This window comes from Typopeltis vanoorti, chromosome 18, assembly GCF_054136105.1.
Source record: "Typopeltis vanoorti isolate ZY-2024b chromosome 18, IOZ_Tvanoo_1.0, whole genome shotgun sequence".
NCBI classification, from domain to species: Eukaryota; Metazoa; Arthropoda; class Arachnida; order Uropygi; family Thelyphonidae; genus Typopeltis; species Typopeltis vanoorti.
In genome coordinates, this window is record NC_143566.1 from 38,165,499 (window position 1) to 38,191,906 (window position 26,408).

Sequence of the window (26,408 nt, forward strand, 5' to 3'; positions counted from 1 at the left end):
GGATTAATAAAATATGGAAATTGATAGTTAGAATGAAAATTATGAATTAAACATTCAATATTTTCAGAATTTATGCACCAGTAGATGGAAAATTTCAGGAATGTATTGATGAAATAAATAAAAATGAAGCAACAATCTTGATGGGAGTTTTCAATGCTAAAGTGAGAAGCAACCCAATAACAGTATGCATTGGATCAGAGGGAGCATCAGTAATCAATAACAATCGAATTTTATCAAGAGACTTCTATATATTTAACAATCTAAAAATCAGCAATATTCTTCACTCATAAAAATATACATAAGTACACATGGGAAGCAAGAGGAACTAAATCAATAATAGATTACATTATTATTAACAACAACAAGCTAAATAATAATATCAAGTATACAAGGCTTTTTAGAGGAAGTGAAATTGATAGTGATTACATGTTAGTTGAAAGGAAATTTGAATTTATGAAAAGAAACACATACTTTAAAAGAAAAAAAGATAAAGAATCAACATCTAATAAACAGTTTAAAAATCATCTCCTAGAACAGGAGTGTGTTAAAAACTTACATAAAAGCAGAATAAGAGATAAAATAAAATCAACTACAAACAATATTGAAACTGACTGGAATAATATAAAGGAAACCATACTAAAATCAGCAGAAGTTTAGGTTACAAATCAAGAGAAAAAAAGGCTCAGAACTTGGAATGACGACTTAAAAGAAATAATCGAAAGGAAAAAAAAACAGGCATTTAAAATCTACCTGCAGAATAAAAACACTGCTGACTATCTACAATACAAGAAACTATGGGCTAAAATCAGAAAACTTTCCAGAAGTATTACACAGAGAAGATTGGAGTAAATATGTTAAATCATTAGAGCAGGATATCATCTGGACCACAAAGAACAGGTTTTAAAATGTTCAGGCAACTACAAACAGCAGAAAATGATCAATTAAGAAATAATCTGATTTCCAAAGGGGACTGGATAGAACACTATAAAATATTGTGGAATGAAAAACAAGAAATAGAAAACAATGACAAAACTGAAGATATCTAAAGAAAAAGTTAATGTGTTAATAGCATGCCTTACCATGATGAATCCTTGGACTCCAAGGTGTCATGCAATAATCGATTTCCTGATATGTACCATAGAGGGATGTTCAGTCTACTATAACAGCATTACATGATTAAGTTTACATTATTACTAATCTCCTATCAACAATTTTATTATTATTATCATTATGTGACACCTCCAAGGAGTCTAAAGACTCATCGAGGGTGGGCATCTACTCTACAACTCTCCATATCCCCAACTGAATCCACCAATTACAGTGAGCCGCATCATCTGCACCAACACCATCTACTGCCCACTATCACCATTAATATTTTCACTGACAATCACAAACATCCATGCCCATGGTGGGATAAGAACCCGAAGCCTTTTGACTGGAGAGCAGATATGCTAACCAATCGGCCAACCAGGCTGACATTTGCCTCCAAAATAGTCTATTACTTGGCTGCAATACAATATTGTCGTATCTAACATTTTGTTCTTCTGGGGCATTGCCAGGTTAAACAAGGCTCCCTGTTGATTTTTTCAGAGAACAATGAATAGTAAAAAGACAACTACTGGAACAAACATGTCATAAGAATTGAAGACAGGCACCATAAACATAAGATGCATCAATGGAAAAGAAGTCAAATGGGCAGAAGACTAAAACAAGTCTAGTTGGGCAATAGTGATCAGAATACAAGAGTTTACAGGGAATTTGAAATTAGAAATGATCATCCCTAGGAAAAGAAAACTTACAGTTTTTAAAAAGAATCAAAGTGAGCACCGGTTAGAGGGCAAAAACCATCACATCAACTATGCAATATTAATGAATTCTTGATTTCTGAAACATAAGTGATTCCTGTGAAAGCTCAAACGGAAAGGAGGAAGAATTAAGAGTTCTAAAATGACAAAAATATTAAAATATCTGGATTGCAAAATAATCTGACATTTGTAATTTCTGCTTTTTTTTTTTTTTTTTTAAAGAGGAAAAACATGCTTCAGAAACAGCTGAAGAAATATTCCATGGTTTCCATTCTACTCAGTAGAAAGATGAAGGATAGTGGTGTATTGCAATTTAAATTTGAACAAAATAAAAGCTAGCAAATAATAATATAAAAAAACTGCCAAAAGCTTACCAACATAACTTTAATAACTAACTACCTTGATTCAATCATCTTCTTGGCTGCTTCTGCATATTTTGAAAGCTGTTTACGAGCATCCCCTGAAAATTTTGGACGAACAAGTTTAATAGGGATGTCATACATAATTTCTCGAAACATTGACTGTGACACTTCAGGATGGCAGCTACCTGGAAGGAGTGGATCAGAACCCCTGTCAATCACTTTTCTTTCCATTAGCCATCTGTTGAAGGACTCTTTTGGTGCATCAATACCTATATATATATATATATATATCAATATGACAAAAGTATGATTATGTAATAAGTCTAGAACATATTACGATATTTAAAAAAAATTTTTTTTTTTTTGTATGATGGAAATACTGTTCATTCATTTAAACATATAAAGGAATAAAGAAAAATATAGCAGATTAAAAAATATACTCTTGTTGCCATGTTGTGTACTTAAATTTGTGTTGTTGGATGGTTTCCCACTTGGTTATACGATAAATTAAAGATACCAAGAAATTACCGTATTTTTCCATGTATAAGATGATACTTATTTCCTAAAATTTTTAGATCAAAAATTGGAGGTTGTCTTATACATGGGGGGATAACCGGTTGAGAGACCCACGGTTGCCTTGGTGAAACTGCCAGTACCTGTCTCCATGAACAGGCTTCCGCCAATCACTAGCCTTTGTTAACTCTGTCGACTGACATCATTAATGGCTGATTCTGAATAAACCAATCAGAAATCTGAAAGCATACATCTGCAACTCATTGGCAGGATAAGTTAATGCATTAACAATATTTTAAGCACTAGTCCATAAAAATGTCCGAAAATAAAAAACGATTGTCACAATCTTCAAAATTCAAGTTAAAAATCATCAATTATGCAAAAGAACATGGAAATAAAGCTTCGGAGAGAGAGACAGTTTGAACCTCCTCCACCTCCCACTGAGTGTATTAACTTGATTTCATGTTCATTTCTTAATTTTGGGTTTGAAAAAGTAAGGTTCGTCTTATACATGGAAAAATATGATATATATATATATATATATATATATATATATATATATATATATATACTTGGTTTAATCCTTTATCCAAGTGTAAGCAAACAAGCTTGTGCCTGAACTATTTTCAGGACTGGGGCAGTGACCCTTCCCATAATGTATAGCATTATACATACCCATAAGGATATGTGCCTTGCATTATGGGAAGTCTGTCGATTGACATCATTAATGGCTGATTCTGAATAAACCAATCAGAAATCTGAAAGCATACATCTGCAACTCATTGGCAGGATAAGTTAATGCATTAACAATATTTTAAGCACTAGTCCATAAAAATGTCCGAAAATAAAAAACGATTGTCACAATCTTCAAAATTCAAGTTAAAAATCATCAATTATGCAAAAGAACATGGAAATAAAGCTTCGGAGAGAGAGACAGTTTGAACCTCCTCCACCTCCCACTGAGTGTATTAACTTGATTTCATGTTCATTTCTTAATTTTGGGTTTGAAAAAGTAAGGTTCGTCTTATACATGGAAAAATATGATATATATATATATATATATATATATATATATATACTTGGTTTAATCCTTTATCCAAGTGTAAGCAAACAAGCTTGTGCCTGAACTATTTTCAGGACTGGGGCAGTGACCCTTCCCATAATGTATAGCATTATACATACCCATAAGAATATGTGCCTTGCATTATGGGATACTAAGGCAAGTGATGTGAATCATAAGCTTCTATGTATGAGTTGCTCCAGTCCTGAAAATAGTTCAGGCACAAACTTGTTTGTTTACACTTGGATAAAGGATTAAACCAATTTATTTTAAATTTATGTTAAAAAAAACTAGCTACCCTTATCTGCTCACCAAAAGATCCTCTCCATCATCTAGACTGTTTGGGGTCTACTGCATCCCCCCGTTCCTGTAAACTATCCCTCCTTGAGAAAAACAGAGAAGAGTTAATATCTGCCTGGAAGAACACAGGAACTATGTCCACTACCTGCACTACAGCCATTCTGGAATTGCAAAATGGAGAAGGATTGCCTCTTCAGATCTCAAAGACCCATAATGGGAGGTCTCTTTATCAAACACATAGCTCATCATATATATTCACATTCTCTGCAATCACCACTTTCCATGCAAAAAACTTGCTTATCACTCCTTGCTCATACCCCCTCCTTACACAGCATGCACAATGATCTCATGTTCTCCTTTATTTCTCACCATTCTATGAAATACCTCTTCAATGTTAACCTAATAAAAAACCCTTACCAACTCTCTAGCATATTACCATTCTATCCACTAAACTATACAATGTGCATTTTTTTAACCTTTCTTCATGCTGAACATTCCAGAGACCAAAAACTACCATAGTCAACTGCTGGATACTTTCTGATATTTATTCATATCACCAGGCCCATAGCAGCAATCAAGTATTTCACCTTACCTTCCCCCCCCCCCTTCCCAATCTTCAACAGCACAACTTTTTGTCCTTTCCCATCTTCCCCCAAAAAATATTACACCTTTTCATCTGCACTCCTTTCAGAATGTTGTCCTCATCCAACCAAGCACTTATTTCAAAAATTTTGGGTGAAAAAAAAAAAAAAAAATCAACGAATGCAATAATTTTGTTCCTGTTATTTCTGATGCTTGTTGTATACAAACATAAAGTTTAAAGTTCATTTCTGGGTTTGTAACAAGTTCCACTGATAATATTTGTTAGATGTGACTTCTCCATGCCTTCCCACAGCTATTCGTCGCTCGTTACCAACCCAAGAGCCCTTTCCAGACTCATTGTAGAGGTCTGACTTGGGTATATTTTTTATCAATGCTGACCAAACTTGGTGTAGAATATACCCAAGCCAGACCTTGGACAATGTGAACGTGAACAACACAACGTGACAGCATCCAGCATTGTTCAAACTTAGCATTGCACTGAAACTACATTCAGATATTCAATTTAATGACCAGTTAGACAACTGCATAGAATGAACTATTTTGAGTAATTTCTCATTTCATGTGTTTTAACTTTTAGTTACCTTTGACCCCTGAAAATATAAGTCATACGACTTACGAAACTTGTTGAGTTGTTTTTTTATTTTTTATTGTTATTTATCGTAATAAACATGTGGTCCAATTACTGGAATCTTTCTTATGAACTGATAAACCACAGAAACCTTCGCATACACATTAGATACATTTTTGAGCATCTTAACAGCCATTGTCCTAAAATAAATTTCACCACAGAAAAAAAAAAAGAAAGGAACAATAGTTTCCCCTTTTTAGATACAATAATGACACGACTTCCTAATGCTTTATTATTCTTCTCTATATATAGAAAACCCGCTCATACTGGTAGGTATTTACCCAAACAATCACATCACGACACTTCCCAGCAGTATGGCATCCTCAAAACTCTTACTCAATGAGCCACAGCTATTTGTTCAAATGACACAGCCCTTAAAACTAAGCTTATGGACCTTCGCAACACCTTTTTAGCCAATGGCTACAGCCCATATAAAATAGATAAAATATTACATGCACCTAACACACAGGAACACAGCAAAACCAATCCTATTCCATATGTCAACAGTACATCAGAAAAAATAGCCCAAGTTCTTTTTTGTTTCAGGTATATGCATAACATATAATTAAGTATATATTTGTCTGTATTTATAAATATCTAAAAGTGTATGTACTTATATTTCAATCTACAGTAATCAGATATTAACAATATGCATATGAATGGCAAGTATGAGGGAAATATCCTGTAATTTATAGTTGTTATATTATGAGTGGTGCAATGAATTACTAAGGTAAGGAATAAATTAGTTACCCTATAAACTCTAGTTGCATGAATTTATGAAGGATTTCATTAAAAAAAAAAAAAAAAAATGGTGTGTGTGTGTGGGGGGGGGGGGAATTTGATGGATTTATCTTTCCCTGTAATGATTGTAGGGAAAGGAAAATCTATAAAATTATAACGTATGATCATATAACTTGGCTGGATATGGCTGAACATATACTGCATATATACTGACTGAGTACTTCATTTTTGAAATTTGGATTCTACAACCATGTTAAAATAACTCTTTTTATTATCCCGATGTTTTGATCTTCATATCAAGATCATCATCTGGAGCATACATAAATATACAAGAAAAGCTGCATTACATTTGAAACCGTAAGCTAGAGAAACAATGATTTGATCATATGCTACTCACTGGCATGACCTCTAGTGAAAAAAAAAAAAAAAAAACATCAAGCTAGATTTATGATTACATGAACATGAATAAACATTCTTGCTTACAGATGGTTTTCCTTCCAGTAACAGCGATGTCCTATTTCTATTATTACAATTGTCATTTTTGATTTAAAAATAAAATAAAAAAATAAATTATTTATAAATTACAACATGAATAAATATTCTTTCTAATAGATTTTTTTCTTTAAGTGATGTCCTATTTTTTATTATTAAAGTTGTTATTTTAGATTTAGGATCCTGGATTTTCTACAGTCCTATTTATAGTTGTTCTTAGGATTAGGATTCGTGGGACGAATATATGCCTTCCATATGTATGGGATTTTTAGACCATCATTATTGTTTAGATTGGGGAGGTTGATAACGATCTCACAAGCTTCCTTAAATTTGCATTCATACCATGTTTTGGTGTGATGTAGACAACTAGTGCTTTTCCAGTCAATTCTATGTAAGGTGTTCAAGGGCATGATCAGAAAGGCCACCTTCACCATAATTATTATATTTGATGTGTCGTTTATGTTCTTTTTGTCTGATCAGAATTGTGCATCCTGTTTCTCCTATGTATAGTATGTTGCAGGTGCAGTAAATACGGTATAGTCCAGGGTGGGCCAGCGGAGGGAGTGGATCTTTGGATGAGTTGAGTAAGATTTTTAATTTTGCAGGAGGTTTAAAGGTGGCTTTGAGGTTGTATTTTTGTAGTACTCCGTTTATTTTGTCTGATGTCCCTTTAATGTAGGAAATGGTTATAGTTTTACTGAAGTCTGGTTTGTCTTTGTTTTTTATTGATGAGTTGTAGAGAAGTTTGTTAATAGTGTTTGGGCTGTATCCATGTTTTTGAAAAGTATTGCTGATCATTTTAAATTCGTTTTTCAGTGCCTGTTCAATGGAGCAGATCTTCAGAGCCCTGTTTTTTAGGGTATTGATGACACCTAGTTTTTGTGTTGGGTGGTGGTAAGAGTTTATGTGTACATATTGGCCAGTATGTGTCGGTTTCCGGTAAACAGTGAAGGAAAGATTGCCCTAGGGAAGACATGTGACAAGGGTATCTAGAAATGGCAGTGTGTTATGTTTTTCAATCTCAATTGTGAACTGTATGCATTTATGTTGTTTGTTTAGGTGGCTAAGGAATGTGTCTGGTGTCTGGCGGCCATGAGACCAGATCGCGAAACCATCGTCAACATATCTAAGCCAGACTTTGGGTTTTAAAGGGGGAGGAATCTAAAGCAAGTTGTTCGAAATGTTACATATAAAAGTTAGCAATTGGAGGGGGTTAATGGCGAGCCTATGGCTGTGCCTTCTTTTTGTAGGTAGAAAGCGTTTTGCCATACAAAATAACCAGAACGTAATACATGCGCAAAGAGCGCTGTGATATCTGGAAGAAATTTGTTCTGTAAAAGAATAATCGTGTCATTGATTGGGACATTCGTCTTCGATTAGATTCAATTAGACTTCGACTAATTGAATTTCTCAGGAGAAATTCAATTAGTCAAAGTAGTCTAATTCACACTCTTTCAAAAAATAATGACATTGCAAGGCACACAAACTACACTAACAATGGAAAACAGCTGTCTAACTATGATAAATTCATGGGAAAAATAAACTATAAACTGACTAATAGATCATCTTTTTTTAATGTAATGTCTTTGATGATGTTTATGAAGTGTTGTGTGTTTTTGATATAGGAGTGGGAATGACCTACCAACTCCTTGAATGTTACTGCTAATTTTTTGGCTAAGTAATAAGTTGGGCTATCAAACCTTTCAACTATAGGCCTTAGCAGTGTGTTTTCTTTGTGAATTTTCGGTAGCCCGTAAATTCTCGAGGAACGAGCATAGTGTGGAAATAGTTTTTTGACCGTATCTTCGGGCCATGTGGTAATCGACTTAAGTAGATTCTCTGTTTTATTTTTTATTCTATTTTTATCACATGGCCAAAGATACGGTCAAAACACTATTTCCACACTATGCTCGTTTTTTTTTTTTTTTTCACTAGAGGTCATGCCAGTGAGTAGCATGTGATCAATTCATTGTTTCTCTAGCTTACGGTTTGAAATGTAACACAGCTTGTCTTGTATATTTATGTATGCTCCAGATGATGATCTTCATATGAAGATCAAAACGTCGGGATAATAAAAAGAGTTATTTTAACATGGTTGTAGAATCCATAATATCAAAAATGAATGCTGATCACCGTGTAACACTAAAAGAAAGGACTGAGTACTTAGTGAGCAAATCAAGACGAGTATCTGTAATAGATGTGTGTATATCGTTTTTGAATATTAATTTGCACAACTGAAAGAACAATAGAACAGTGCATTCTTTAACTGGAAATGACATGAGTTTGATTTTCGATACAAGAAGAATTTTTATTAGCTACCTCTGCAAAGTAATGTGAGTACCTTTACTCATACTATTTATGGATCCAAAAAGGATAATTCCTTGTTTCTTGTTGAATACTGTTAAGAATGTACTAATTCTTAGAGGAAAAAGGATAAGTAAGGAACACTATCTTATCATAATAATTTACACTTGTCTCAGGAGAAATTCAATTAGTCAAAGTAGTCTAATTCTCACTCTTTCAAAAAGTAATGACATTGCAAGGCACACAACCTACACTAACAATATAAAACAGCTGTCTAACTATGACAGATTCATGGGATAAAGATTCTTATTCTTGTTTTATGCAAATCATAGCTCCTATTGAACTTATACAAGATCTTACACACTTTTCAACTAGATGACCAAAGCCCGTCAAAGCATATTCCCTTTATACATTACCAAACATAATATTAGGAGACCATACTTGCAATTGCATTATGGTTTCATAAAATAAATTAAATATATCACTGTATATGTCAGTCCCATACACGGTAATTCACACTTGCAACTTGGCTGCTACATCATAAGAGGACTGATGTAAATCCAATATGTATTGATATGCATATTGGACAATATAACAATCTTAGATATGCTGATGATACTATTCTAATAGCAGAAAACAGAAACAAATTAATCAAATTACTTCTTGTAGATAGGCTTATATATTGGTAACACATGACTATTAAATTATTTCAGGAATTTAAAATGTATACTGGAATATTAATTAAAAGAAACTTTAATAAATACTTCCTATATTTTGGCAACAATGTCACATCAGCATATTCATGGGAACATACAACTATGACAGGTGCAAGCGGGCACTACAAAAAACCAAATGAGGCAAAAGAGAGAAAACTAACACTGTTCCTAGAGTACTAAAGGTGCCCCCTAGTGGGCTATATTGGGTTGTCTTGGCTGCTGGGCTGAAGTTCTCAAGATGCAAGCTTCCCAAATTTGGGGCAGTCTCATGCACTCAAATTTGTTGAGGTTTTGAAAGTTTTTTTAGAGCTGAGGCCAATTCCATGAACAATCTTTCGTATTTAAATTCGCTGAGGTGTAATAACGTGGCTTTCTTCCAACATATTCTGTGGTGGGTATCCAGAGCATGGTCTGCAAGCCCAGAGTGGCTATATTGATGAAACTGGATGTAGTCTGTGTTCCAATATCCTGACATTTGCTGCCCTGCTTGTTTGGCCAAAGTAGGACAGTTTACAGCTGCAAGGGACCTAGTATACTCCAGGTAGGTCTAGGGCAGTGATGGCGAACCTATGACACACGTGTCAGCACTTACACACTTGAGGGTTTCAGGTGACACACCTAGGATGTTGAAAAATATTGGTATTCTGATGAAAAAACTGTGATAAATCGTGTAAGATCGCTCTCAGTTAAGAGGTTTGTTCATTGAAAGAACTTTCTACAAGTACTCACCAACAGAAAAGTCATTAAATGTAATGTAAGTTTGTAATTTCAGTTTATTAAATTAATTGTATAATATGAATTCATAGATTTCATATCAATGTCCTATTAAATAAATAGCCTAATATGATATGTATAAGTCACCATCTATGATTATGTAGTTACATTTATAATGCATATATGCAAGTGACACATCAACAACGTCAATATTTTAAAAAAAAAAAAAAAAGTTTGACACACCTGGGTAAAAAGGTTAGCCATCACTGGTCTAGGGGAAGTGGCTGGATTTAGTATAATCTTAGTACACCTTTTCAGAGGTGCCCTGGATATAGGGAACAGTGATGGATTTAGTATAATCTTTGTTATGAAGGGGAAGGAAGAGGTTGTGGATAACTGGTTTTAATATTTTTTGGGAATTGTAGTCATTGGCTAAGAAAGTGTTAGGGATGTGGTTTAGTTCAGTGATTAGGGCATTATCATCTGAACAGATTAATTTTGCCCTGTTATATAATGTTTTTATAACCCCATATTGTTGTGAGGGGGGTGGGAGGGATTGCTGGTGAATGTATCTGCCTGTATGGGTAGGTTTTCTGTAAACAGAAAAAGCCAAGGATCCATTAGGCTGGCGAGTGATTAGAGTGTCTAGGAAAGGGAGACTGTTGTTTTCCTCTTTTTCTGAGCCATGTGGCCAAATAGCTAACACATCATCAACATAGCAAAGCTAAACAGTGGGTTTTTGTGAGGCTGAGTTTAAGGCTTTCTCTTCAAAAGTCTCCATAAAGAAGTTGGCCAGGGGTGGGGAGAGTGGTGAACCCATGGCTATCCCCTCTATCTGTTTGTAGAATTTTCCTTGCCAAACAAAATAGCCTGAGTTCATTGTGAACTGAAATAGGGCTGAGATATCAGGAGGAAATTTGGCTTGGATGAACTCTAAGGTCTCCTCGAGTGGGACATTTGTGAATAAGGAGGAGACGTCAAAACTGACCATTATGTCAGTATGTTGGAGTGAGTGGTTTTCTATACTGGCTTTGAAGTGGGCCGAGTTTTTTTATGTGTGATGGTGTGTTGCCCATACAGTGTCTGAGTGCTTTGGCTAAATGTCTGCTAATTTGTATGGGGGGGAGGGGAGAATCAATGCCATTCACTATGGGACGTAATGACACATTTTGTTTATGTATCCTTGGAAGTCCATATATTCTGAGGGTGTAGAGTTAAAAGGTTTTAGTTTGTTAGTAACTTTCACAGGCCAAGAAGTGACCTTCTTAAATTAAGGAGCCTTTGGAGTGTTCTAATTTGGGAGCAGGTGGGATTATATTCACTAGGGAGGTAGGTAACCTGATCAAACAATAAAGCTTACCTGTCAAATTATCAAATTACTGCAGCTACTAATTGAAGAAAGTAAAGAATTTGGATTAGATATAAATGCAAAAAAGACCAAATTTATGAAAATCTCAAAAGAAAATAGATCCGAGCCAGAAATATTCATAAACAATATGAAAATTGAACATACAACAGAATACAAATATTTAGGCAGCTGCTTTACTGCAGATGGAAAGCAAGATAAAGAAATAAAAATAAGAACAGCCATAGCTAAAGATGCATTCTGGAAAAATAAAGATCTGCTCAGAAGTTCTGTGAGTATTGAGACAAAGAAAAGAATGATAAGAACATTAGTGTGGCCAATTTTCATATATGGAAGTGAGACCTGGATATTCAAGAAGAGAGTAAGGCAACAGATAATGGCCTTTGAAATGTGGTACTATATGAGAGCTCTGAAAATCTCATGGACAGAACATGTGATAAATACAGATGTCCTATAGAGAATGAGAACACAGAGATCTTTATTCAGGAAATGATCCAGAGAAAGATGAGATTGGCAAGACATGTACTGAGAGGTTCAGAAGAAAGAGGATACTAACAGTTTTAGAAGGAAAAATTATGGGAAAAGGATAAAGAAGCAAAAAACGAAGGACAAGGCTTGAAGATATAAGATCATGGACAGGATCACATGGCTATGCAGAAACAAAACGGAAAGACACCAACAGTAAGAACTGGAAGGACATGGTGTGCACCCTCTCACTGAGGAAGCTACATAAAGAAGAAGAATTGATATGCATACTGAATATACAAAATCCACAACTATATTCAGTCAATATATAAGATAAAATATACAGGAAAGAAACATACATTATAAAAACAGTTAAGCAAAATAAGCATCATGCTAGGAAGAAAGAAAGTAACGTCATGAAGGCAGCAGACTTTAATAAAATTTTTAAAAAATATAAATATAAATGGGTCATGACAGTCCATATAAGAGAAAATAATTAATTGGTCAGTCACATAGAATATATTACACAATGGCAGTCCATCAGCTTTCCACTCTAACTTCTTGCATCAGAGGATATTTACCTTCTCTTGAATGACACATTTCTTGATAATGTTGGCGTAATTTTGCTGTGAGACCAGAACGATACTGTTCTACATCAGGATGAGGCGGTGGCATTAAAGAAGGAGTTCGTTCCCAAATAACAGCACTGGTTGGAATCTCCAAGTCCCATGGACCACTAAAATGAAAAAACTTTGTAAACATATAATACAATAAAATTTAACTGTGAAGAAAATTATTGTTATTATTATTATAAATACGGGCAACTCCAGGGAGTCCTTAGACTCATCAAGGGAGGCCCTAAAAATCATGTCAAGAACTATCCAACATTTGCACAGCATCTATCATACTTTTCTTTGAACTCATTCACAGTCATAGCACCTACAACAGACATTGGCCAACTTATTCCACTCATTCACTACTCTCCAAGCAAACAACTTAGTTCTAACATCCTTGTTAGAACTAAGTTATTTCTAGTTCTAACACCACACCCTCATTCAGTTTCCATGGATGGCTCCTAGTTCTCCCATCACCAGAACTGTTCTGAAAAATTTCTTCTGAATTAATCTTGTAAAAATTCTTCAGTAATTTGTATATATCAATCATATCACCCCCTTTTCCACCTATCAATTAATTTCTGTAACCTACAAATCTTCAACTTGTTCTCGTAAGCTTCATTCCATAGACCTACTACCATCTTGGTCACTCACCTCTGGATCCTCCCCACCTCCTTCTCATCATTAAGAAACTCTGGTGCCCAGATCTGCATGCAGTAGTCAAGATGAGGTCTTATCAAGGCTTAATAAAGAGGAACAATAACCTGCTTATCAGAGTATTCTTCAGTAACCAAGTGATCTGATGAGCTGTTTTTAGCCACTTTTGCTATATACGCCCTAAACTTTAATTCCCTATCCACTAACACTCCCAAGTCTCTAGTTTTGTCAATTTCCTGGAGTACAGTTCCACCAATGTGGTACAGAGCTGGTCATCTTTTCACCCCAAAATGCATAACCTTACACTTTGCCACATTAAACTGACATCCATTCTCCTTTGCCCAGTCTGCCAATCTATCCAAATCATCCTGCAAAATTAACATCATCTGCATCAACTATTACTCTGCCTAACTTTGCATCATCTGCAAACAACTGAACAGTTCCTCTCAGATCCTTTCCTATATCATTAATGAACAAATTAAACAGTACAGATCCAAGAACAGAACCCTGCAACATGCCACTAGTCACAGGCCTAGTGATATAATGTAATATAATCATAATATAATAATGGATAAAAATAAATAAAATAAAATAAAAAAGCTTTCATTAACTTGATAAAATTTCTGCTTATGAACACTAGTATCATCATTATTGTTCCCTTACATGTTAGGCTCAATGCTTCTTATAAGTCACATTCTGCACCAAACAAATCTAATTAATGCTGAATAAGAGCTATTAATCCTATCTATGTGCTTTGCTTAGCCTATGAATTGAATTTACGCAGTCCAGTAAAAAATATTATGACCACCATCTTGCTGCCAGATTGGTTGGTTGGTTGGTTGATTGATTGATTTTGATTTATTGGCAAAAGGACAGCAAAGGTGATACTACACCATATCAAAGGTTACAGTAGTACACAAGGTATTAATAGTCATGAAGAGATAAATGAGTAAATACGTATCAAAAAATTATTAAGAAAAACATTAAGTTAAACAATACAGTATCTATATATAAATAGAATTTATAATCAAATGTGATTGTATGTATAAATTAATTCTTTTTAAAAAGTTAAAAAAGAGGATTGAAATTTCAGATCTCTCAATTCATATAATCCCAGAGACTGTCTATGGGACTCAAAATCTGACGAATTTGGCAGCCATGATAACACCTGGAAGTCAGAGTCACGTTCGGTGAATTACTTTCGAACAATAGCAGCAATGTGGCATAGCATACTATCATAATGGAAAACACTCCATCATGAGCCATCTGGTAAGACAGTCACTATGAAGACTGTACCAGATCAGTCACAATGGCTACATAGCCTTTAGCTACCAAGACTCAAGAGATTTCTAGGAAATCATTCCCCCATACAATGCTACTACCTCCTGCCTTTTCTACTGGATCGTGACAATGGGATGATTCTTCTCCTGAAGATTTTTGACTAACTTTCCACCTACCATCCAGACAGCACAGCTAGAAATGAGTTTCATCTGAAAAGGCAACTTATTTCTCAGTCTTCAATGGTCTAATGACCAGATGTAAACTGTAGACAGCTGTTGATTAGGTATAAACACAGGTACTTTGACAGGACGCCTGCTTTGGAGGCCAATACAGAAGAGGTACACCATTCCCCCCCCCCCCCCCAGGTTAAATTTCACAGCCAATCAATCCACAGTTTTGTATATGAACTTACATTCAAGATGAGCCACAGAAGCCCCCACTGGCCTTACGACTGCTGTTCTGCCCAGCATCTTTCTACTCTTAGAACACCTTAATGGCACTTTACAAACAGCATACAATATTAGCAGTTTCCTAGATATTACCACACTTCAACCAGTATCCTATAATCATGTCTTTTTTAAAAAATTTATTTTTATGTGAACTTAGGTCGACATCCTAAACAGGACTTTGACTTATGTCTTTCCAATCAAAGAACACTGTTGTTACCTTACCTACTGAGCTACAGAGGCTCTACAATGATAAGAGCGCAATATTTTGTGTGTTTTTCATTCCTATTCGTGTTGTGTTGAAAGTTTATTTTTTCACTTGGTCAGACTATAATAAATTTAATTTAATCCTTTATCCAAGTGTGTGCAAACAAAGGTTGTGCCTGAAAGCATCTTCAGGACTGGGGTAAAGTGGTACAACACCGGGAAACTCCTTGCAAAGGTGAAGCAAGCTACCAACACTCCTATCTTTCCAGTCCTGAAGATACTTTCAGGCACAAACTTTGTTTGCACACACTTGGATAAAGGATTAAACTAAATTTATTATAGTCTGACCGAGTGAAAAAATAAACTTTCAACATCTTTCTCTAAATCCAGAGTGATTTAATAAAAAGGTGGCACACCGTTTGGCAACTCCTATAGGAGGAGATGACCTTGCTAATGCTTCTGCCTGGTATCTCCACTTCTTGGGCCTGGCTCCCACTAAAGAGACCCCAATAAAGGTCGAAACTAGTCTGTGTAGTGGCCCTTCCCTTATTGCATAACATTATACATATCCGCAAGGAGATGTGTTTTGCATTAGGGGAGATACTGTGATAGGAGTGTTGGTAGCTTGCTCCACCTTTGCAAGGAGTTGACCGGTGTTGTACCACTTTACCCCAGTCCTGAAGATACCTTCAGGTGCAAACTTTGTTTGCACACACTTGGATAAAGGATTAAACTAAATTTATTATATTATATTCGTGTTGTGTGTGTGTATTTTCATTTTTTTTTCTTGCTCTTTTTCAAATACAAAACGAGTTAGCTAGTTTTTAATAGAAACAAGTCTTTCCTTCCTCTTAAAAAGAGTTTTACCTCCCACACACAGATACTGAGCAGACAGACACATACATATTACAGCCTAAAATTATTAACTCCAATATTTAATTTTATGTATCAATATATGCTATACTTAATTACTTCAGCAACTCACAAACATTTAATAAACTATGGAAGTAATCTAAAGCTGCGACACCTGTTTGTTCTTAAATGATGAAAAAACAATTCACTTTTTCCTACACATGCAGTTCAGGAAGGATGCAAAGGAAGCAAATAAAAACAGGATAATAACCTCTGGTAGCAATAAAATATTTTTATCAGTAATTATAATCCAGATTACTTTGCTCAACATATCACACGTGTACACAGTTGAGCAGTAACAGGGCAGTTATCACTATGAAGCATTATTATAATATTCAAATAAAGGGTTGGGTTGAGTAATCTATAATAGTTGTTTTTTACTTATATTGCTGATTTTTTACTGTATTTATCAGAATTTCTCAAAATTTCCAAGTGGTATCTGTCAAATGCCTTAAAAAATTCAGCAGCATTATTTTGTGTAGTGTAGGAAGAGAACAGATTTTTTTTTTGTGCATGCAATCCTGTTATTTGCACCATTAGTAAATCTCTCTCTCTTTTTCTTTATTTATTTATTCTGAGTGGTTCAAATCTTAGCTTCAAATTAAAAACACCTGAAACTAAACTCCAAATAAACTTACACACAGATTTGCATCCCAAGATATCATTTATATATAACTTGTCCTCTTATATTAACATATCAGCAATTTAATTCATTCAGAGACTGAATCTTCAGACACCCTCATAACATTCTTTAATTTACAAAAAACATATATACTGTACACATCATAAAATCAATATAACTTAACTATGCAGGATAAATATATGTTTTAATTCACAACTTCTAACAGTATGAAAAACATCTTATCTACAAAACTTCCCTCCAAATATATATAATATATATATATATATATATATAAGCTAACAGTTATTACCTTCATGGATATTAAATTTTTGTTTCTTGAATTCAAAAAAATTGACACAGACTGATTCTTTCCATGTGGCAAAACATAAATCAGTTAAATTTTTCCTACATCTGAAGTCACAGAATACTGAAAAAACAGCATATCTTGTCTTCATTCGAAACTCCATCATTCACTTTCTATATGTAAATCCACTGTTTTTTTCAGTGAAGGATGTTGAGCCTTTCATATAGAAAGTGAATTCATTCTAAAGTGATAAAATTGATATGGTTTTAATAATTTATTCATTGAATAAATTATTAAATCAAATCACTCTTCAGACTGAGAATCCTAAAAAACCAAATAGATAACTTACAAATAAACTTTACTGGACTTTTCTACATGAAATGGAAGGCAATAAAGTTTCTCAATTTTAACTAAATAAATGCTATACGGATTAATGACTACAATAAACTTCATACTATCTCTTTTTAAAAGGATTTCCTTTCTCAGTCCTGCATTTCTAATTTTGTTTGATCTTTAAAGACAAAAACAACCAAAATTCTCCTTCTCATCTGTTCCCTTTCCTCCTTCCTTGCATTCATTGTGCTGGCTGATGAATGGCAGTTTTTACATATTATCCTAGCACCCTACAGTCGTTCGGTGAGTCATCTACTGTAGGTAGAACTTCAAGTTGACTCCGTGAACTTTCATGTCAGTATGGTATTACTGATTGCTGACCTGGGATGGCCCAATTTTTTAACAATTCAAAACTCAAAATTCAAATTGTTCTATTTGTATCACTTTCTGAACAGGTAGGCAAGTAACATGGCATCCTATCACAATGCCTCTTTCAATTCTCTGTCAGTTCCCTTCTCACAACCATTTTACAGCCAGACACAGTTGCATTGACATGGGAGCATGATATTCCTCCAATTTATACCAGTTACAACAAGTGAATCATTACATGGCACAATGCATCTTGCCCATGGGGGTGTCTATTGATATTTGTTTTTCTTTCTATTTCCATTTTTTGTCTATTTGAACACTTTGCCAATTCAGTTTAGATCAATCAATATAAACTACTGTATTAATATTTTTATAACTTACCTCAAAACAAACTTCTTGCAAGATGTAGGGATATTTCCATCTTCAGATGCTCTTCTTTTTTCAGCTACTCTAGACATCACAACAACAGGTGTATGGGAAGGTGTGGAGGGTACAGAGGATACAGGTATAGATAAAGGCATAGGATTTACAGACGGTACCAAGATAGGTGTTTGTGGATCTACAGGTGTCTGTGGCAATTGTATACCTAATGGATCTGTAATAGGATCGAACTAGAGGAGGGAATAAACATATGTTACATATAATTGCAATTATGGAAGAAAAATTTTCATAACAATTTTTCAAGTGTATAATGAGTACTACAAAATCTTGTATTACAGTGGGTCTTTTATATCAAACTACTGTTCATTTCCAAGATCTACACAGATGGAGTAGTGTATACTAAAATAAATAAAGTGTATTTTGCATATATAAAGAGAATTATTTTATTACAGTAATGTGTTCTGCAGTAATAAGAAAAGGAACAATAATAATAAAAAAAAAAGAATTATACACATTGATAAAATAAACTTCACAACTGCTAGTAGTTATTTACAAGAAAGGTTTTAATTTAAAAACATACACGGAAACACTAAACACGTTCTCTGCACCAAGAATGGATAGTTCAGGGTAAATAACCATACAGATAACATTTACAAAAACTGAAAGAAACTGTTACAGTTGTAACAATTGAATCATGAAGAAACATCAGAGCAAGTCTTGAATCATATTTTCTAGCATTCCTTCGAGATGATTAGCTGAAGAGTTCAAATTGCTTAACATACCAGATTTTATATATATTAACTAGCTTAACATTTTATATATATAAAATGTACAATGATATTCTATATATAACTAGGGGGGGGCTCCTCCCCTGATGCCTACCACACTTCAACTAACCCACAGAGCCTATAATCTTTGTTCCAATTAGACCTCTCTTACAGCAAAAATCAGTGATATACAATACACTTTTTTTTAAAAAAAATCTAATGGCTACAGTTCCCAGGGTATCAAAAAAATAATCTCTCCCTTAATCTACAACTTTCTCTTCAGAAAGATATTAGTAATGCTATCACCAACCCCTATGTTCAAGGCACATCAGAAAATTAGCCAGAATCTTAAAGAAATACATTCCTTGCACTACTTTCAAGTCCCACTTAAAACTAGCTACCCTTATCCACTCCACAAAAGACAAACTTCATCCTCTATCAGTTCCAGGTATATACAGAGCTTCTTGTTCCTACAAGTTAGCTGACTAAGGACAGACAGGAAAATCAGCTACTATCTGCATTGAAGAACATAAAAAACTCATTTGCAGTCAATCTATGGTCAATCTAGCCTTGCAGACCATGCTTTGGATACTATTCAGAGAATCAATTGGAAAAAGACGACTATGCTCCACTGCAGTCAATTTTGAAGAGAAACAGTTTTTTTTTTTGTTTTTTTTTTGTAGCTGCTCTAAAAAATTAGTCTAATTTGAATAAATATGGTAGCATAAAACTTCCCAAAATATGGAAAACATTAATACTTTGAGATCGCAGTTTACATCCTAGGTTGCTGACATTTATCCATAGAGGACACCTATCAGCAGCCTAGTTAAGACTAGTCTTTTGTCCATGTGTTTCACTTAGTTCTGTGCTGCCTTTGTGTGTTACAAGTCTCATAGTACTCCTGATGATGAGTCTATAACTGAGACGAAATACTGGAAGAATTAAATACTATTTTTAATGCTTTTCTAAATGCTGTTTCACTACATAAAATTTCTAACATGACTTTCTCCCAGCACTTAAGCATTAACACATGGAAACTGTGTTACTTAATTATTTTTTATTTATTATTATTACTTTAATCAAGAATGCATCCCCCCCCCCATATCAGATCCTCATAGTATTTTTTTTTACCTGGCTCAGTTCTCCCCCCCCCACCTCCCCAATTCACTACAACAAAGAACTTTCCACTATAACAGACTACTTCTTTGATCCCTCAGGGTTTGTCATCTTTGCAATTCTACTGTATTTCCAAATCTAAAAAAAAAGTGCAGAAATAAATTCGACTTGGAATTTGACCTTCTGAATTATACAATGCAGACGTTGAAAAACTTTTACACTTCCTATCTAAGCATTTCTAATTGAACATCATTTACTCCAACTGCTTCAACACATTTCAAGTTTCTGATAGCTATATCTACCACAAGTATTGATATGCACTCATGATTGATTTCATTTCTCTCAAATCTTTTCTATCACTGCTAATCTCTTTAAACAATTCTCCAAAGTAATTACTCCAGACATCAGAATATCTTTTAATTTAGTTTTTATGTCACATTTAACACTAATAATTGGGTATCTCACATCAATCAAAACAGGCAAACTGGCCAGAAGAATATCCGAAAAATGAAAAGGCATAATATACCTGTAAATCCAAAACAACAAGTTCCAGAACATGTTGCCACCTATCATATTAATCTATATTCTTATCAAAGCCTCTGCATGATTTCAGTTTAGCTTCATTACATTTTTCTCTGTATTCTCTTAGGACAACACCTGCTGACAAGCTGATTTGATAGAAAATTTTGACTTTATTTTTTTTTCAGTGCTGTGTCGTTAACTTTGAGTTAACCTCTTGATTACCTTCATAGATAACATAGATAACTTCACCACATATCGACCTGGCTGAAGTTAATCATTTCATAAGATTTTGTGATGGATCTCTAACATTTGCTTTTTGTTTTCAAATACTTTTTTTTTTTGTTTTCTCCAGTAGTTTTGAATATCGGGGTTTACAATTCACCTCTGAAAGATGCTCACCTTTAATTCTTTTATAGTACTTTTGTATGTAAGTTCATTGTGAGACTAATTTTTCCTCAAATCACCTGTTCAATAATTTTCCTCCAGATTAGATTTTGACTAGAAGAAAACATCTTAAGGTAGTAACAAACTGTAAGGTAATCCCAACAGATCGGTGCAGCAACACCAGCTGCTGTGCGCAGACTTTAAAATAAAGTCGAAGATAAGAATGTTTGGAAGCCATGGGAGGAAGACAATTAAGTGTTTCGCTTAAAAGAAGAGAGTGTGAGGAACTGTTTTAGGGAGGTGTTAGAGAGGATTTCGGAAGGACTAGAAAGTGTACAAGATTGGTGGAGACATAATAATGTGCAATTGAGGTGCTTGGTGAAACATCTGGAAAGATTAGAGAGCAGAAGGAGGGTTGGTGGTGGAATAATAATGTACAAGAAGCAGTGATGGCTAAGAGGAAGGAAAAGCAGAAGTTGGATGAGTCAAGAGTGGAAGAGGACAGAGAGGAGAAGCAAGAAGCCAAGAGAGTTGTTGCACAGGTGAAGGCCATGGCATATCAAGACCTTTATGATCAATTAGAAACAAAGGAAGGACAGAGAAATTGGCAAAATGCAGAAATAAGGCATCAAAGGACATCATACGTGTGAGGCAGATCAAAGACTCTGGAGGAAGGAGGGATGTGGATATAAGAAACAGATGGAGAATATACGATGAAGGGCTTTTGAATGAAGAAAATGCAAGGACTCACAGAGAAGATGGGGAGCCTTATGAGGGGATGGTGCAGAACATTAGTAGAGTGGAAGTGAAGGAGGCCATAAAGAGGATGAAAAATGGAAATCGGTGGGCCCTGACAGGATCCCAGTAGAGGCATGAAAGGCAACGGGGAAAAAGGGAACTGACCTTCTGTGGGAACTGTTAATAAAAGTTTGTCAAAAGGAAAATATACCTGAGGAATAGAGGGAGAGTACTCTTGTCCCCATCTACAAGAGTAAAGGGGATGCACAAAACTGTAAGAATTACAGAGGAATAAAGTTGATGTCCCACACAATGAAAATCCTAGAGAGGGTTCTTGAGGGAAGACCAAGGAAGGAGGTGGAGATTGCAAAGGAGCAATTTGGCTTCATGCCTGGTTGATCGATGACGGATGATGGAAAAGTTATGAGAGAAACAACGGGAGCTACATCTGGTATTTATTGATCTGGAAAAAAGTGTATGATAGAGTGCCAAGGCAAGAATTCTGGAGGTGTCTGAGGGAGAAGAAGAAGAAGAAGAAGAGAAATATTTCAGGCTGGTGCAGGAGATGTACAGAAATGTAAAGACAAGAGTTTGGACATACCTGGGAGAGACAGAAAGTTTTCCAGTGACAGTTGGCTTGCATCAAGGGTCAGCATTAAGTCCGTTCCTGTTTATTATTGTGATGGATGTGGTGACGGAGGAGATGAGAGAAGACATGCCTTGGACTATGTTGTATGCAGATGACATCGTGCTGTGTGCAGAATCAAGAGAAGAAATGGCAGCTAAACTGGAAAGTTGGAGGAAAGTACTGGAAGAGAGAGAGATATAAGACTGAGCAGAAGTAAGACAGACAATATGTCAAAGTGGATGGCAGCCAGGAGACAGATCTGGAGCTGGAAGGAAATGTCATCAGGAAGGTCAGTGACTTTAGATACTTTGGTTCAACAATGAAAGAGGATGGTGAGGCTGAGAAGGAAGTGGGATGCAGGATACAAGCAGGATGGAGGAACTGGAGAGAGAGAGAGATGGCTGGAGTGCTATGCAATAAGAGGGTGTGCCGATCAATCTAAAAGGCAAAATCTACAGGAGAGTAGTGAGACCAGCTATTACATATGATATGGAAACTGTGGCCCTGAGGAAAAATAACATCAGCAGGATGGAGGTAGTGGAGATGAGAATGCTTAGGTGGATGTGCGGTGTGACCAGAAAGGATTGTCTGAGAAATGACTATGTAAGAGGAATGGTGAAAGTTACGAACTTAGGAGCAAAGATACAGGAGGCAAGGTTGAAATGGTTTGATCATGTGATGAGGATGGAGAAGGAGTATGTGGGAAGAAAGGTCATGCAGATGGATGTACAGGGGAGGAGGAAGCGCAGGCAGCCAAAGAAGAGATGGAGGGAGATGGTGGAGGAGGACTTGAGGATGAAGAACTTGGATGTGGCTACAGCCCAAGACAGGAGGTTGTGGAGGAGACTCGCTACAAACAGTGACCCTATTTAAGTGGGAAAAGCTGCAGAAGAAGAGATTAGGCTGTTATTTGCAAGGACTCCACTATTGTCAGTTGTACTTCTGTTTGCTGTCATCAATCCACTTCTTGGATTTTTTCTACGTCTCAAACCTGTTTTGCTAGCCTGTCCTCTCTTCTCACATCTCATCCCATCTTCTTTATACCCTCTTTTTTTACCTTGCCGGGCGGAGAGTTTATTAATCATCGGACCTCAAACCGTTAACAGGATAGGGTGGTTAGCCCTACACCCCGGTGTATCCTATGTCCATAGTGTTGATTTCTCAAGGCCGTTCTACCTGCTTTGCAGGATGAAAAACCCCAGCTGAACTGGGGAAAAAACCCGACTGTCCATGCCCAAGACTGGCTAACTTGGCTATGGCTGAGGAAGATCCTTCAGCTCCTTGCTCCACCTTTGCTACGAGTTGCCCTGGTGTTGCACTATTTACCCAGGTAAGATAGTGCAACACTATATTCAGTCCTGAAGATATTTTCAGGTGCAAACTGTGTTTGATCTCACTGGGATAAAGGATTAAACTAAATTTATTATAGTCTAACATAGTGAAAAATAAACTTTCAACATCTCATATCTGTGGTTTCTAGTTGTTGACTGGTCATTTTATTTCTGACTACTCTCAGATTCATAATTTAAAAATAATTTCAATACTGCTTGTTTAATGTTTTGGCTAATTTTTCTTTTATTCCATATAAATTTATTTAACTGACTTTACCATATCAGCTTTCCATAATTTGTTGTCATAGTAAATTAAATGTTTAAAATTTAATTTACTATGACTAAAATTAAGCCTAATAACACTAATAATAATAGTTTTTGTCCTACTCAAAACTAAATGGTGATACATTTTTATTTCAAAAACTTATATCCTGTATGATCATGAACCAATAATATAGTCAATGTGAATGCTACATTAAGAATGTTAAAGATTTTCATATTCCTGTAAAGTCATATCATGTTTATATGCTGTGATTTGACCAAGATTTAATTAAGGCCATTAATATATACATGTATATCACATTTTGAATATAAAATAAAATACATAACAAAAAAGTGTCGATGTATGTAGGGTTTAAAACTCTTTATTACACATGCGCAGACAAATTAAATTTTATGCAAAGGTGACTAGCTAGTTTAAAGCAAACTCAAGGACATATAACCAGCTTGTGTGCACATGCTTATACATAAGCATCTGCACACAAAAGTATTACAGACTAAGTATTGTAAACAGACACAGAGTCCAAAGAAAAAGCCAACTCACAAACAAGTAAAATTTCATAGTTTAAGGGTCCTTTTGTCATTTGTCAGTTTTTGGACAAACATTTACATAAACTCTTCTCAGCCACTCTGTCAGGCTTGAGACCTAGACAATGAGCTCAGGGTGAAATTCTAAAAGTTAATATTTTTTATTATTTTCGTCAACCATTTTATATTACCAGCTTCCCTCCAAAGTGAGGTACACTGCAAACATGACTTGATACAAAAGTTCTAGTTCAGCTTTCAACAATGTTCCCACTAAGCTGTGTGAGTGTGTAGCTACATGTGTAATGTGCACATTGAATTATTGCCACAGAGCTGTTGGTAGACTTACGCATTTGTTTTCTACATGAAGCTATATAGATATGGCAGTGTATGCAATTTTTTTTCATCAACAAATTCCTGCCATGTACCCTCGAGGGGTGTACAGGATATGACAGTACTACATGAAAAAATTACATCATTACTAACTTCCTATCTACAATTTTCCTCCAAATCAGTCTGTTACTTGTCAAGACTCCAACATTATCAGATCTTATATTTCTATCGTCTAAGGCACTTTGTACCGTATCAATCCACCTATATCTTGGTCTTCCTCTGGGTCGTTTTCCTGCCAACCTGGCAGAGAACACTTGTTTTGCTAATCTTTCCTCTCCCATTCTATTTAAGTGACCATACCACCTGAGATTAGCTCTGCTAATGCATTCCTGGATGCTGACAATGTCAAGTTCTTTCCTAATATCCTCATTTTTAATATGATATTGCCATTGATGCCATCTGTTCATGCCTCGAATCTTTCTCAGGACTCTCATATCTGCGGTCTCTAGTCTTTGGTCAAGTGTTTTACTTCTGACCCAGCTCTCGGATCCATAAGTTAAAACTGGTTTGAACACTGTCTTGTATACAGCTAATTTAGTGTTGCGACTAATTTCTCTCTTACTCCATATGAATTTATTCAATTGACTTCCCACCATACCAGCTTTGCTGATTCTGTTGTCTATTTCTATATTTAATTTACCATCTACAGTAAAAATCATGCCTAAGTAGCTGAAATGTTTTACTTGTTCCACAGGTTCTCCATTCACAACACAGTTGACATTTTCAATGATTCTGCCTATTTTCATTGTCTTTGTCTTTTTATTACTGACCTTCATACCATATCTATTACAACAGCTATTCAATTTAGTCAGAGAATCTTGCAGACTTGTAGCGGATTTATTTAGAAGTATAACATCATCCGCATAAAGCAAAACGCTGACATTAATATCTCCAATTTTGATATCAGGTTTAATACCACTTTCCTTCATAATGTGATCCATATAGATAATGAATAACAGAGGGGATAATGTACATCCTTGTCTCACACCAGATTTAACATTAAACAATCTTCCTGTACTTCAATTCTAACTGCTGACTTACAACTCAAATAAAGACTAAGTATTGCTTGATATAATGCCCCACTGACACCATATAACTGCAGCGTATTGAATAGCTTCTCTCTTGGCACCTTGTCATATGCCTTTTCCAAATCGACAAAACTTAAATACAGATCTTTGTTATATTCCCAGGCTTTCTCGACTATTTGTCGTAAAGTGAAGATCTGATCCTGACAGCTTCTATTTGGCCTGAATCCAGCTTGTTCTTCACCAAGCTTTTCTTCCACAATTCTTCTCAACCGTTTCTCAAGTATACTTGCATAGATCTTGCCAGGAACACTCAGTAGGGAAATACCTCTGTAATTCTCACATTCAGTTTTATTTCCCTTTTTATATATGGATACTATGAGAGCTCTACTCCAATCATCGGGAATTCGTCCCTCTGTCCAGGCTTTCTGAACTATGCAGTGCAGCCACTGTAAGACTTTTATAACACCATACTTCATCATTTCTGGTTGAATATCATCTGCTC

At 35.3% G+C, this 26,408-nt stretch overlaps 1 protein-coding gene across 3 annotated transcripts in view; it reads right to left on the reverse strand.

The window, feature by feature from the left end:
• Pcif1 (Phosphorylated CTD-interacting factor 1) overlaps window positions 1–26,408 on the reverse strand; it is a 300,185-nt gene that overhangs the window by 185,417 nt on the left and 88,360 nt on the right. For all 3 annotated transcript variants that reach the window (XM_090408077.1, XM_090408079.1, XM_090408078.1), the window contains exons 5-7: window positions 18,196–18,425; window positions 12,651–12,805; window positions 2,205–2,436 (exon numbers count right to left, since the gene is read on the reverse strand). In XM_090408077.1, coding sequence (XP_090264203.1) covers window positions 2,205–2,436; window positions 12,651–12,805; window positions 18,196–18,425 — 617 coding nt within the window. The remainder of the gene's footprint in view (window positions 1–2,204; window positions 2,437–12,650; window positions 12,806–18,195; window positions 18,426–26,408) is intronic.